The following is a 12,414-nucleotide window of genomic DNA, read 5'->3' as shown; positions in this document are numbered from 1 at the left end:
AAGCGTGCCCCTTTCATTGGTTTATATTGTTTACTTTTTCACTGTGCGGTAATGGCCAAAAATATGTGTCATCCTATAGGCTTAAGAGGCTTATTTAGATCAATTTATTTAGAGCAGGGCTGAATGTAATTGTTACATAGAAAAGATTTAACTGTCAAAACATGTAATGGTTACACTAAAAACTGAATTTAAATTTAATGTGTTTATTAACAGTATGTGCCAGACCAAATGAAAAAAATATTGTAGTAGGATATAAACTCTTGTACAATTCCTAGATGCTAAAGTGTTTTTGAACAGTATAGTAAATATTAAGGAAAACTAATCACTTGAGGTTAAACATTAGGCGTGTTCGCGAATGACGTCAAAGCACCGCGAGAACGATTCGAGAAATCATACGGAGGAGTCTGCTTTCGAATCGCTCTCGCGGTACTTTGATGTCATCCGCCTGTCGGTTCTATCGGCGCTGCATGAGGAGACCTAATAGGCTTGTTCGACTTCATGCGGCGCCGCAAGAACCGACAGCCGGATGACGTCAAAGTACCGCGAAGTCGAACAAGCCTAGCCTAATATCAACAAAAGTGGAAGGAGGGTCCATGGCCAACACCTGTCTGCCAAAAGTTTGTGTACCCAAAGACGACATTCTTTTGTCCGGCACGTAAATGTATTCTCGCACAAACAAATAAACAAATACTATTGTTGTAATTCTATATTTAATACATGCTAACAATAATTATTGGTAGATGCTAACGTGATAACTAACGTTACCAGGCGAATCTAGTCTTATAGTGTGAATAAATATTTTATTTTCACAATTATTTAGCACTAACGTTATATAATTTACTTATGTTTAACTTTTTTAAAACTGCCTTCTTCTCTGGATAATTTGAGGAGGGGGTAGCGCCCATGTGCCCTCTATTGATAAGCCGCCTGGCATCACCTCCATCCACTGCAGAGCATCTCACTGCGGTACTGAAGCTGCACGTGACTCGCACAGTCCTTCAGTTAACTACTTCAATACCTTAAACCGCATCAGATGTGAAATAACTGAATGCTACGCCCTCGCCTTTAAAGAGAAAGGGAATAAGACAACGCGGGGTTTTTTTCGAGCGGAGGAAAGGTAAGAGACATCACACATACAGTAGCCTACATGCGCTTGCATAAATCTCTGTTTGGGACAGGACATGCATGTGCACGGCCCACCTTTTAACATTTCTCAAGGTTACATTTGAAAACCGCATTAGAGTGACTTATTATTAGCCGACCCATTTTGTTTATTAAACTTATTCATGTCGCAGTTATCATTCAGAAATAAAGTTACATGCGGTTGTGTCATAGTGCGGAACACTGCGGATGTGAAGTGTGCGGAATACTGCACGTTTTTGGTCTATTTTTGGCTGTTACCTTAAACCGTTGTCCAGTCATATATATACGAGGCCACAGACTGCATTGGTACTGTAGCATCCTGACCGTGCAATATATGTGATGTAAAGACGACATTTATGTGCACAATTACATCTTAAATTGTTTTGAAATATGCAAATTATGTCTGGAAAGCATCGGATTGTGATAGAAAACAATGCAACTGTAATTTCAAAGATCTTAAAATGTTTGTAAGCTTTATTTTAGGAGTGGTAGGGTTTACAGGGTATTTAAGTGTCAGACTCAGTATGGTTTAATGCTGTGTCATGCTTTTTGCTTTACTCATCATTTTCCCTGCTACAGTTTCAATCTGTATTCAGTCTTATTTCTTCCACATGATTAGTTCAGCTATTATGAAACTGAATATCTGATACCATATCTCTGATTTCTGATGTTAGCCTAGACCTGCTTCAAACTGACTGACATCAGCATGGGCATAGAGAGTCAGGGCCCTGTCCGGCCTGTAGGAAATCTCAACCCGAACCAGGTGAAAGCCTTTCAAAATGTGGAACCAAAAGCACTAGGGGTGAGTGTTAATTTTTAACATCACAAAGACGACACCAAATGCATAACAAGCGTGAATGTACCACAAATACACAGAAAAAAATGCTGGGTCATTTTTAAACCAGCACTGGGGTCAAAAAGGGACAAACCCATATCAGTTAGGTTGTAGTTTAAAGGGGGGATATATCATAAAAATTTACCTTTTTCATGTTTAAGTGCTATAATTGGGTCCCCAGTGCTTCTATCAACCTAGAAAATGTAAAAATTAAGTTTTGATAAACCATTCTCTGCAAGCATGTGAAAAAATAGGTAATTGAAATCTGGCTCCCCCTGTGATGTCAGAAGGGGATAATACCGCCCATTAATTGGCACTATCCAACCACAGGACTGTAATTCAGGGCAGAGTTCAGCTCATTTGCATTTAAAAGGACACACCCATTTTTGGTCACACCTACAAAGTGGCAATTTTAACATGCTATGATAAATGACCTATATTGTATTTTGACCTAGAACTTCACATACATCATACGTACTCTGGGGACAGCAAAGATTTATTTGACATCTTTAAAATGTCTTGTGAAATGTCTCCTTTAATCGATGCTGGGTTGTTTCAAATCATTGCCATTGCTAAAGGGTTGGGTGCGTCCCTTTTTGGCCCAACACTGAGTTGCATATCCCAGCATTTTAAAGAGTAATGCAAAGTATATATAATAAACACTGAATCTTCAAAGCTTTTTTAAATTCAGACAAAATGATTTCAGCTGCGACACCTTTTTAAGGTATGTCAGCATATTGATTCATTGCTTTTTTATATTCAGTCCATTCAGATTATCATTGCCGTCTTGTGCCTGTGTCTGTGCGTCACCATTCTTCAGATCTATGCTGAGATTCACTTTTCTCCGGATGTTGTGGTGGTGGTGGTGATTGTTATTCAGGTAAGATGATCGTGATTTATGCGATTCAATCTTTTAAGAGTTTTTGAATATTTTCTAGAACAAATTTAGCAAGGTGCTACTGAGAATGTTGTTTGTTTTTCATCAGTTTCTGGCATCTGGGTCAATTATAATCCATGCTGGGAGATTTCCATCTCTGTTTTGGGTAAGTAAACATTCAGAGGTTTGCAAAATATATTAAAAATACCTTGATAATTATTGTACCTGCCTACCCAACCTGTCCTACATTGTTGTCATGAACAACTTAAAAGATACTTAAAAGCATTTGATCTGAAGGCAAATGATTGAAATTTGTTCAAAAAGTAACTTCAAAGAAGCTATAGAATGAGATACTTTTGACTTGTTTGAGCATTTATGTCTTACTACATAATTCCTATTTCTCTATGTAATTTTAAAGTTTATATGACATCCATTTTAATATCATTATGAAATCTGACTTCTTCCATGTTTAAGTGCTATAATTGGATCCCCAGTGCTTCTATCAACCTAGAATATGTGAAACAGATCAACCCAGTAACTTAGTTTTGGTAAACCATTCTCTGCAAGCATGTGAAAAAATAAGTCACTGATATTTGGCTCCCCTTGTGATGTCAGAAGGGGATAATACCGCCCCTTAATCTGCACTATCCAACCATAGCACTGCTATTTACTGCAGAGTTCAGCTCATTTGCATTTTAAAGGACACACCCAAAAAGCCAAATTTTTGCTCACACCTACAAAATTATCTATATGGTATTTTGAGCTAGAATTTCACATACATACTCTGGGGACACCAAAGATTTATTTCACATCATAAAAAAGCCTTAAAAAGTGTTCAAACATAAATGTTTTGATGAATTCTGATACTTGCACTCTTAAGCACTAAAGTCATATAGACTCAGTAGGTCAAAACTCAAAATACTCTGTGTTATGTTTCTCTCTGTAATTGTGTAAAGATTAAGGCAACACTGGTTGCTCACCTGGTTAGTGCAGCATTTTCCACTGCCATCCTCGGCCTGCTGTCACGTCATCTGCCTTACCGTCAGGACACTTACCATTGTGAACACTGCAGGAGACTGGAGTATTTTGCTGTGGTGAGATTACTGCTACTCTGTTAATGCATTTATGATATGGTTGACTTATGAGCAAACTGAATGCTTGCATTTCTGCAGAAGGAGCTAAAAGATATTGAATGCATGTGGAAGTGTGTGAGAGATTCTGCTGAGATCCAGCAAACCAACATATTCAGTTTTTTAATATTATTAATAGTGTTTGTCATTATAAATAAAAATCTATAATGTCTTATATTTGAGCCTCAAAATGAGCCTAAATAAAACGTAATGGTATTCACTTCATTTAAAGTATTTGTGTAAAAAAAAATTATTTTGCATATTACCATATTGTCCAGAATATAAAACGACACCCCACCCAATCATTTCAAAGTGTACTTTTTTCAAAGGGGACCAGTTCTCCACATTTTTTTAATACTTTTCATATGACATATCATGTGTAACCTGCAGTCCATCTGAATTTAGGAAGAGTTGGCCTTGTGAAAAAACACGTAGCCTATTAATATTTTATTAACAGTAGTTTATCAGGTTGCTTCAGTCCAGGTGAACTTGTTTACTTGTATTTGGCGCCACCTACTGCATTCTTGGCATGTATTAATCTAGAGATCGTATATAATACTATATAGTTTATTAATAGGCATTTCCATGAAAAAATTGTTGTCTTATATTCGGGACAATACCTGTAGGTTAAATGACAAGCAATTATTTGAAAATCAATCAAATGAAGTACTTAATTTTGACATTTTTAATATGAAGAAAATGATGCTGTTATGGCTAAACCCTTAAACATTTGCTGTCTCTGAAAGGTTCAGTATGTCATCTTTAATACATTAATAAGTTATTTGGTCTCAGGATAAAAGAGTCATTGTATGGGTGATGTGATAAACAGGTTACAGTTTTTTCCTCAAACAGTTTCCTTGATGCCTTTTCAAAGTACTGTACCAAAGTGCAAAACATAACAACATTAATCATATACTACTAATGTTGTCTGTCAGGCTCATATACAGTACTTCATTTACTTTATCTTGTTTTAAGTGAGGTAATGTTTTGTGAGGGGCAGGGCTCCAGACTGCCACCAAAATTTGAGAATGTGCCACTCAATTTTACATCCAGTCGCACATGTGCGACCAGTAAATTTGACCTTTTTTTTGTGATGTGACACTGAATTTAAAACAGCACATTGTACTTTCTGCATCTATCATCAAAGTTTTTATTGGTAATACAGTGTATTACTTAGTAGAAATGTGAATATTTGGTTAGTATGTTGATTTATGGTGTGTGCCCCTAAATTTTCTGGTTGCGCCCCTAAAATGTTCAGTTGGGGGCCACTGTGCTCCTAGTGAAAAAAGTTAGTCTGGAGCCCTGGTGAGGGGTCATGTTGAAAGCTGTTCATCTGAACTGGAGATGTTTACAGAATTAAGAGCATCAATAATTTAAGTTTGAACTGCAAAAGGCTTTTCATTTACAAAGGGCAAAGCTTTTATCATTTGTGAAAAAAGGTTGTTGTTTTGTGAGACATTTTTGTAAGATCATATTGCAGGATATTTGATGTGAATATTGTAGTAGTTCGGTGTTCATTAATATATAGATACATTTAAAAAAAAGATACTTTTAGCTGGACGGTTGATCATATTTTTTTATATAATTCAGTTTTAATGAAAGTTATTTGAAAACGTCTAGACATGTTAACTTTTATACATTTGGCAGAAACTTTTGACCACAATGATGAATCCAAAGTGTCATGCTTATTTTTCAGTCATTTTTTGGAAATAAAACCTTTAGCGACAATAATCCTTAACACTTTCGATCTTAATGTTTTCCTATCCACCCTGACCACATGTATATCTTTTTCTTTATCTATTTATATGTATAATAGAAATTAATTAGTTTATGAAATCAAAGTTAAACAAATAACACAATACAGATACAATCTTAAGGATTTTTACCCTTTGCACTTGGTACAGACTTTTTCAATGCTCTAAAAAATTAAATAACAAAACATAAATGCATGTTAACAACACAATAAGGCATAATAACAAAAACAGTGCTCTTCTAAGGTATTTGGACTGACACTAAATGCTTTTTCAAATTATTTCAGAAAACAAATAATTATTGTGATGTTACACTTATTACATATTACAGTTTATTAATAATATTACAATATTTAATGTCTGATTTGATTCGGCTTTTTTGATGCTGCTTTTACTTTTAATTTTAAAGTCTAAACTGCTAAGCTGCTTATATTTACACCACATCATTCTGCCCAACATCTCAATTTGAGTTTGAAAGAAAAGAAAATAATAACCGAATTTTTATGTTTTTGGTTCCTTTATTGCTTTAGTAAAATCTGTTCAACTACACAAATGTCATATGGTGAACTTTTCAGAAACATAAAGTCCAAAACCTTTCAAGGGCACTGTAGTTTGTCAAGGAACCAAAAAACTGTAACAGTTTTACTAGACTGGCTTATTGGGTGTGCTGGGCAGAAATTTGAATTGAAATCGACATACAGTTGTATTTGTCAAGTAAGCTTGCAGGTCTTTGGCTAAATTCAACATCATTTTGTCTTTTGTGTCTGCTTTTCCAAAGCAAGAAAATTGTTTCAAGAGATGCACTTATTCTGTCGAGAAAAATTGTAAAGTAAGTCATTCTTATCCTTACGCTTTTTGTTTATCAAGGAGCTGTTATTATGTCGATAATGCATTTAGCAAAACAAATTTATAAAAAAACAGATGAATTAGAAGTCAGATAGTTTCTTAAAATGCATGTTTTCATTGAAGGTTTTGTCTTTTGTTTTAAAAAAAACAGGGCTAATTTTGGTAAATTGGGCAGCATTTTGACAATCCATTCATCGTCAAACATTGGCCCAATTTACCTGAACTCACTTTACAAATCAGGGTTTATCACAAGCTTTGTGTTTTCAGAGTAAATGCATGCGCATAAAGGCAAGGTTGTGTTGTCAGTTTTGCACTTTGGGTCAGTTGTCTGAAAACGCTTTGAAGATTTAAAACCTTTCGAGCTTTGAGAGTTCAGATGATGCTTAAGTCAAATCTTTTGTTTGTTTTGTATATTTTAACCTAGTGAAATTAACTGATGTGCTTATGATGTGTTTGTGATATCTAATATAGTTATTGTTTTAGACTGGATTTATGATGATGATTTTCAAAATCACAATGCTTTTTCTGTCTGTCTGTTTTTGGTGACCTCAGCTTTTGATCGATGGTTTCTTGGCCACGTTGGTGCTGTTTATGGTAGTAGAGTTGGTGATCTGCATTGTGATCATTTTGTTTGGACTCAGTGCCCTGGCTAAAGGTGGTGTGCAGGTCAGTTAAACACATGCACAAAGAAATACTAGCCTACTCAAAAACAGTAGGAGAGATGGTGACAATTATGAGGCCTTGATGATGTTTAATGCAATTAGCATAGTAGATTTATGAGGAAGTAGTAATATATAATTCTACACTGTTAGAAAAATCTAGAAAAAATATTTAGACCATTTTATCTGACAGTGTTTAAATACTGTAAAAAATTATAACAATTTAAATGGATTTTTTTTAAATGCACGATTACAGAGAAAACTGTATTTTTTGTATCACTGAAAATTTCTATAATTTATTGTGCCCATTATTTTACTGTATTTTTCCGGCACCCCAGCTGCCGGAATTTTACAGTGAAAAAAATGAATGACTAAGTGTAAAGTAAAAAGTAAAGCAAAAAAAAACTCAAACTAAGTGAAAACACTCATTTATTGCCATACTCTATAAAAAATGGACATTTATGGAAAAAAGTAATAAATGTAACAAAATATTCCATTTAATTTTAAAGTTAAATAAAGTAAAATGTGCAGTTTGTCCGGGTTAATCTCTATAATATATAATATATACTGGATCATACATTTACTGTTATGGTAAAATATTGTTAAATTATGGTTTCAAAATACAAGTCACCGTAAAATTTATGATGAAAAACAGTAAAAAGGGTTTTCTGGCAACCACAGCTACCAGTGTTTTACTGTAAAAACTAAAAGTGTATTTTACATTTTAAAATACTTCATCATGTAAATGTGAACAGCTTTGTACTTTTTGGAAAAGTCATATGCAAAACCCTCTTAGTACGTCTGGATTTTTTTATCAGGCTTTTATGTTTAGGTTCAGTCATTTCACTTTAATGGCAATGAAAAGGTTATTACTCAGTAATTTCAATGCCTTATTTTCACAAATGCCACTTTAGCCATTTCATTGCCATTTAATAAATTTGACAGTCTTTAACTCCAAAACACTTAAGTGCATGCAAAAATTTCAGAAAAAAAAATTAACGATCTAAGCGCATGGTCTAAAGTGCACGGCGTATGGTCTAAACGGGCGTGTCCGAATCCACGTTTGCTAATTTAACGACGGGAAAAATGTTTTGTGTTCCGAACGCACGGTCGAAAAGTGTTGTTTCTCTTCTCCTAATGAGTAATGGGTGTGTTTTGGGCGTAACGTGCAATAAACCAATGAAAGTCTCAGCTCTCATCCCCTTTAAAAGCCAGTTACGCTGGCACTATGTCTAATCCCTAATTAGATGACGGACTTTGTAAACTGAAAAACTAAGCGGAGGAAGAAGACCCCCAATTTAAGATTAATGTTAAAAAATTGTGTTGTTTTGAAATTGTATTGAAATTGTTATTTTTTTATTAAAACTTTTAAAAGCCATTTTCTTTTAGTCATGGAAGTAAAAAAGCAGGCTTTTAATTGCTGTAAATGTATGGATATCCAAAATCATCAAAAAATAATTTACAAGTAAGAAAAGGTTTGTACTCTAAAAATACTTTATTTTATAACAAACAGGAAATAAAGAATTTACAAACGTGCATTTTAGCACTCGGACAGCGCTATGGTTTTTTAAAAAGCATTAATTTAAAAATGTTTCTCATCTCACCATATCCACAGGTACAGAGTCATCATATACAATAAATCCGTGAGGTAGCATTTAAAAACATTTAAAAATAGATGCATTTGTATAAAGCAAAACATTTAATTACCAGGCTATACAGGTGAAGCTGCTCTTTATGCCACCTTCTTTATGTCCAAGAGACTCAATAATAATCATTTACATTTTAATCCTAATATTTTATATAAAAAGGGTTGTGATCTGCTGCACATCCATGTGTGTGATAAGCAAAAGCGCATTGTCGTCCGGTATTATGAACGCGCTCATTAAATAACAAAAACAACATTGCGCCATTGACTTTACACTGTAGAGCAGGTTTTTGTTGGTCAATGGTGTAGTCTATTTTAGTTGCCTCAAAATAGCAACGTGCGAACAATGTGCCTGAACACACCTCGTTTTCAGACCAGAACGCCCATGGGCGCAAAATTGGGTGCAAATGCATTTGCTAATTAAACAACGTGACGCTAAACGTGAAAATGATAATTGTGCTGGGTTGAAACTAGCAAAAGACAATTGTGTCGCGCATTGTGCTACATTGTGCTTGGTGTATGATAGAGCCCTAAAAGTCTCCAGTCACTCTTCACTGTCCTTTCTGAATAAAGGTAACATGCTCACAAATGTGTTCAATTTCCTAATATATTCTATAAACCTCCTTTAACTATGTAAAAAAAACTTGCACCTTGACGTACAGGTGTACAAAAATTGATGTGGTGTTTAATGTGGTGATTAAACACCACATCAAAATTTGTGTGGTGTTTAATGGATTTTGCCAACAAACCAGTATTTCTGAATGGCTTGAGACAGGGATTAAGTGGATTTGAAACAAAAATACTTGATGAACATATAATATGTGCTGAGAGCATTCAGTCAATATCATCATCTTATTTTTTGATGAAGGTGGCGTTTTGCTGCTTATGCATCTGAGCTCTTCATTTGTTCTTTGAGATTGTTTCTTGAAATTATCTCTGTGTAAATATTTTACATGTTTTATTTGAGGAATGTTAATTGAATCTGTTTGTTTCAACAGCTGCCTAGCTTTAGACAGCGTCCAGACCCATCTGCACCTCCTATCAGACCTCAGGTACAATAATGCCAAGCTCACTATATGCTGGTTTTAATGCCGCACACACTAATTGCACTACACCAAAGTGGCAAATTTTAATAAGGGATTGATAATGATGTCATATCATTTATAGTATCTTTTATATATTTTATATATACATTAAACCTTATAGGTGGAGGTGGAGGTGGAGCCAGATGTGGAGGCAGTACCAGTGGCAATGGCAGCATCAATGCCCGTGCCAGTGTCAATGCCAGTACGTCACGCTGAACCCAAATTTGAGCCACCAGAGGACCGCAGCCCTCCTACTGAACCTCAGGTTGCCCCCATTGACTCTTTAACAGACTAACTGATGGAAATGTAGAGATCTGGCATGAGCTTTTGTATTCCAATGGTGTATGAATCAAACGACAGGGCTTTTTAAGATGGGGTGATGTCATTACATTTATTATTGTATGTTCTACTTTTAAAAGGTTACAGAAACCTGATAATGCAGTGCAGTACCTATGATGTCCTGTAGAATTGAATTATTGTATGGTGCACATACAGAGAGATCACTGGTTATTATCCCACACAGCCTGCTTTAAGAATGAAAAACATGCATGCATTCATAAGGAATTCACTCAATGCAAAATATTGTGATCAGGTTGTTAACTGGATTTTATCAAATGATTAATTCCAGTCCTCCATTGTGATTTATTTATGATAAAACACATCTATGACCGCTGCAACCAGCGATTCTGTGTATTGATGCGTTCACATTATGATGATAACTATATAGCCACACAGGTGTAAGCATTATATTTATGACCAATCTTCATGACACTTTGACACATGGTATTTACGTCAGTGTCCGAAATCACTCACTCATTTTCGTCCACTTCTTCCCCATATAATGAATTCACTATTTAGAGAGTAATGAAGGAGTGAATGTTTTAGACACACTATTGCTGTTCACAGTCAGTCAGGGACTATTTTTTCCTGTGGAAGGAAAACTGATGTTCGTTGAAATTTTTTTTGCCTTTATATTTGTATTGTGTGATAACCGTTTTGTGAACAAGTCACCGCTAAAGGGGTTGCTTTGTGGCGTTGTGCCAAACAACGCCATTTAGCCATGACTTCTAGTCTCAGAACGTTTGATGCATACGGCACACTTAAAACACTTCAGTGGCTTCGAAGTCGTTCTCTGATTGGTTGAATTATATTGGATTCAAACTGGCCATAGGTGAGACTAATACAGCACAGCCTTTCCATACTTTATTACTTGCGTATATTATTACTAGGTGTACATGTCATCTACAGCTGTATCATAGGTTATATTATGTTAATTGAGAAATGCATAAAACTCACCATTGATCTGCGAGTGTAAATATTTTTATGACTGAAGTGACTCTACTAATAACAAGAGATAAAAAGTGTTGCCAGGAATGATGTTAATATGTCACAAAATGTAATATATTACCACAATTTACAGTTCATTAGACTAATTCAGAAATTATTAGAAATGTTAAATAACCTGATGATGTCTAGTATTTATCTTATACATAGAAAAGCTCAGTATTGTTAATGTCAACCACACTGGGTTCAATCTTTTTTTTAAACATTCCTCTTTGTTAAAGGAATTAAATGTATCTATATCTGTTATTCACATGCTGTGTTGAGAATGATAGATTGATGTGATGTGTGATGTCTTTGGTGCTGTAGTTCACTTACTGTAAATACATTAAGTTGAAGCTTTGTGTGTGAGAAACCTTGTCTAGATCTTTTAAAAGTCATTCTGTATCCTTAAATAACGAGGAATGAAACGGAAAATACACTGTATTGTATCTTTCAGCCCTTTGTTTCAGCGTATAGTTAACTCACTCACCAGACTCACAGATTGTTATTTCTTCATATAAGATGTTACAGTCATATATTGTACAGCTGTAACAAGCCAAAGTATTTTATTGTTTTTTATCTGCTTTGCCTAAAATGTACATGATTTTTTTTATTTTACCTTTTAAATCATTTTTTGTCCAGATATTTTCTTCTCACGTTATTTTGCAGGTTATTAAATGTGATCTTGAGCATGGTGCTATGCCTTCAGTATATGACATCAGAAAAACGGGTGAGACATTGTAACACAACATTCTTACAGTACAGTGAATTGAATAGACTCATTAAATAAGTAGTGTCTGTTTTAACATTTTCAGCTTTTCCTTGTACAAATAACCTCTAAACAGTAAATTGATGTATGTTAATGTGGTTTGAGATTGGTCTGTCTGCGGACTGCAAGACAGGGGCCTAACCAAGACATTATTTATGTAGACGCCTCCAGCACGCCTCATGACGTGCTGGAATGTAATCCAGCATTGCCGCCATATTGGTTAGCTACGCTTGCACCAATCGGAGTTAACGCAGATTAAATAAAATGGACTGTGCTTGTACTGTGTTATACAAAACAGTATAATAAGATACAGTTTTACCATTACCATTTACAATTACTATATTAATTATT

General features: G+C 34.9%; 1 protein-coding gene across 4 annotated transcripts; it reads left to right on the top strand.

Moving 5' to 3' along the window:
• The first annotated feature begins 904 nt into the window (after positions 1-904).
• LOC129455871 (uncharacterized) lies at positions 905-11,463 on the top strand. 4 transcript variants are annotated; one of them, XM_055220655.2, is made up of 9 exons: positions 906-1,117; positions 1,818-1,945; positions 2,742-2,858; positions 2,965-3,021; positions 3,812-3,949; positions 6,515-6,565; positions 7,135-7,248; positions 9,885-9,938; positions 10,093-11,463. In XM_055220655.2, exons 2-9 carry the CDS (start codon positions 1,850-1,852, stop codon positions 10,264-10,266), a joined length of 801 nt encoding a protein of 266 aa, XP_055076630.2. In that variant the 5' UTR covers positions 906-1,117; positions 1,818-1,849; the 3' UTR covers positions 10,267-11,463. The 4 variants fall into 4 exon arrangements, with proteins under 4 accessions (XP_055076632.2, XP_055076630.2, XP_055076633.2 ...); XM_073858166.1 differs by having other exon boundaries at positions 908-1,117; positions 10,099-11,463; XM_055220657.2 differs by lacking the exon at positions 6,515-6,565 and having other exon boundaries at positions 905-1,117.
• Positions 11,464-12,414: the final 951 nt, after the last annotated feature.

Source organism: Misgurnus anguillicaudatus, chromosome 20 (genome assembly GCF_027580225.2).
Source record: "Misgurnus anguillicaudatus chromosome 20, ASM2758022v2, whole genome shotgun sequence".
NCBI classification, from domain to species: Eukaryota; Metazoa; Chordata; class Actinopteri; order Cypriniformes; family Cobitidae; genus Misgurnus; species Misgurnus anguillicaudatus.
This window is presented reverse-complemented; position numbering and strand designations above follow the sequence as displayed.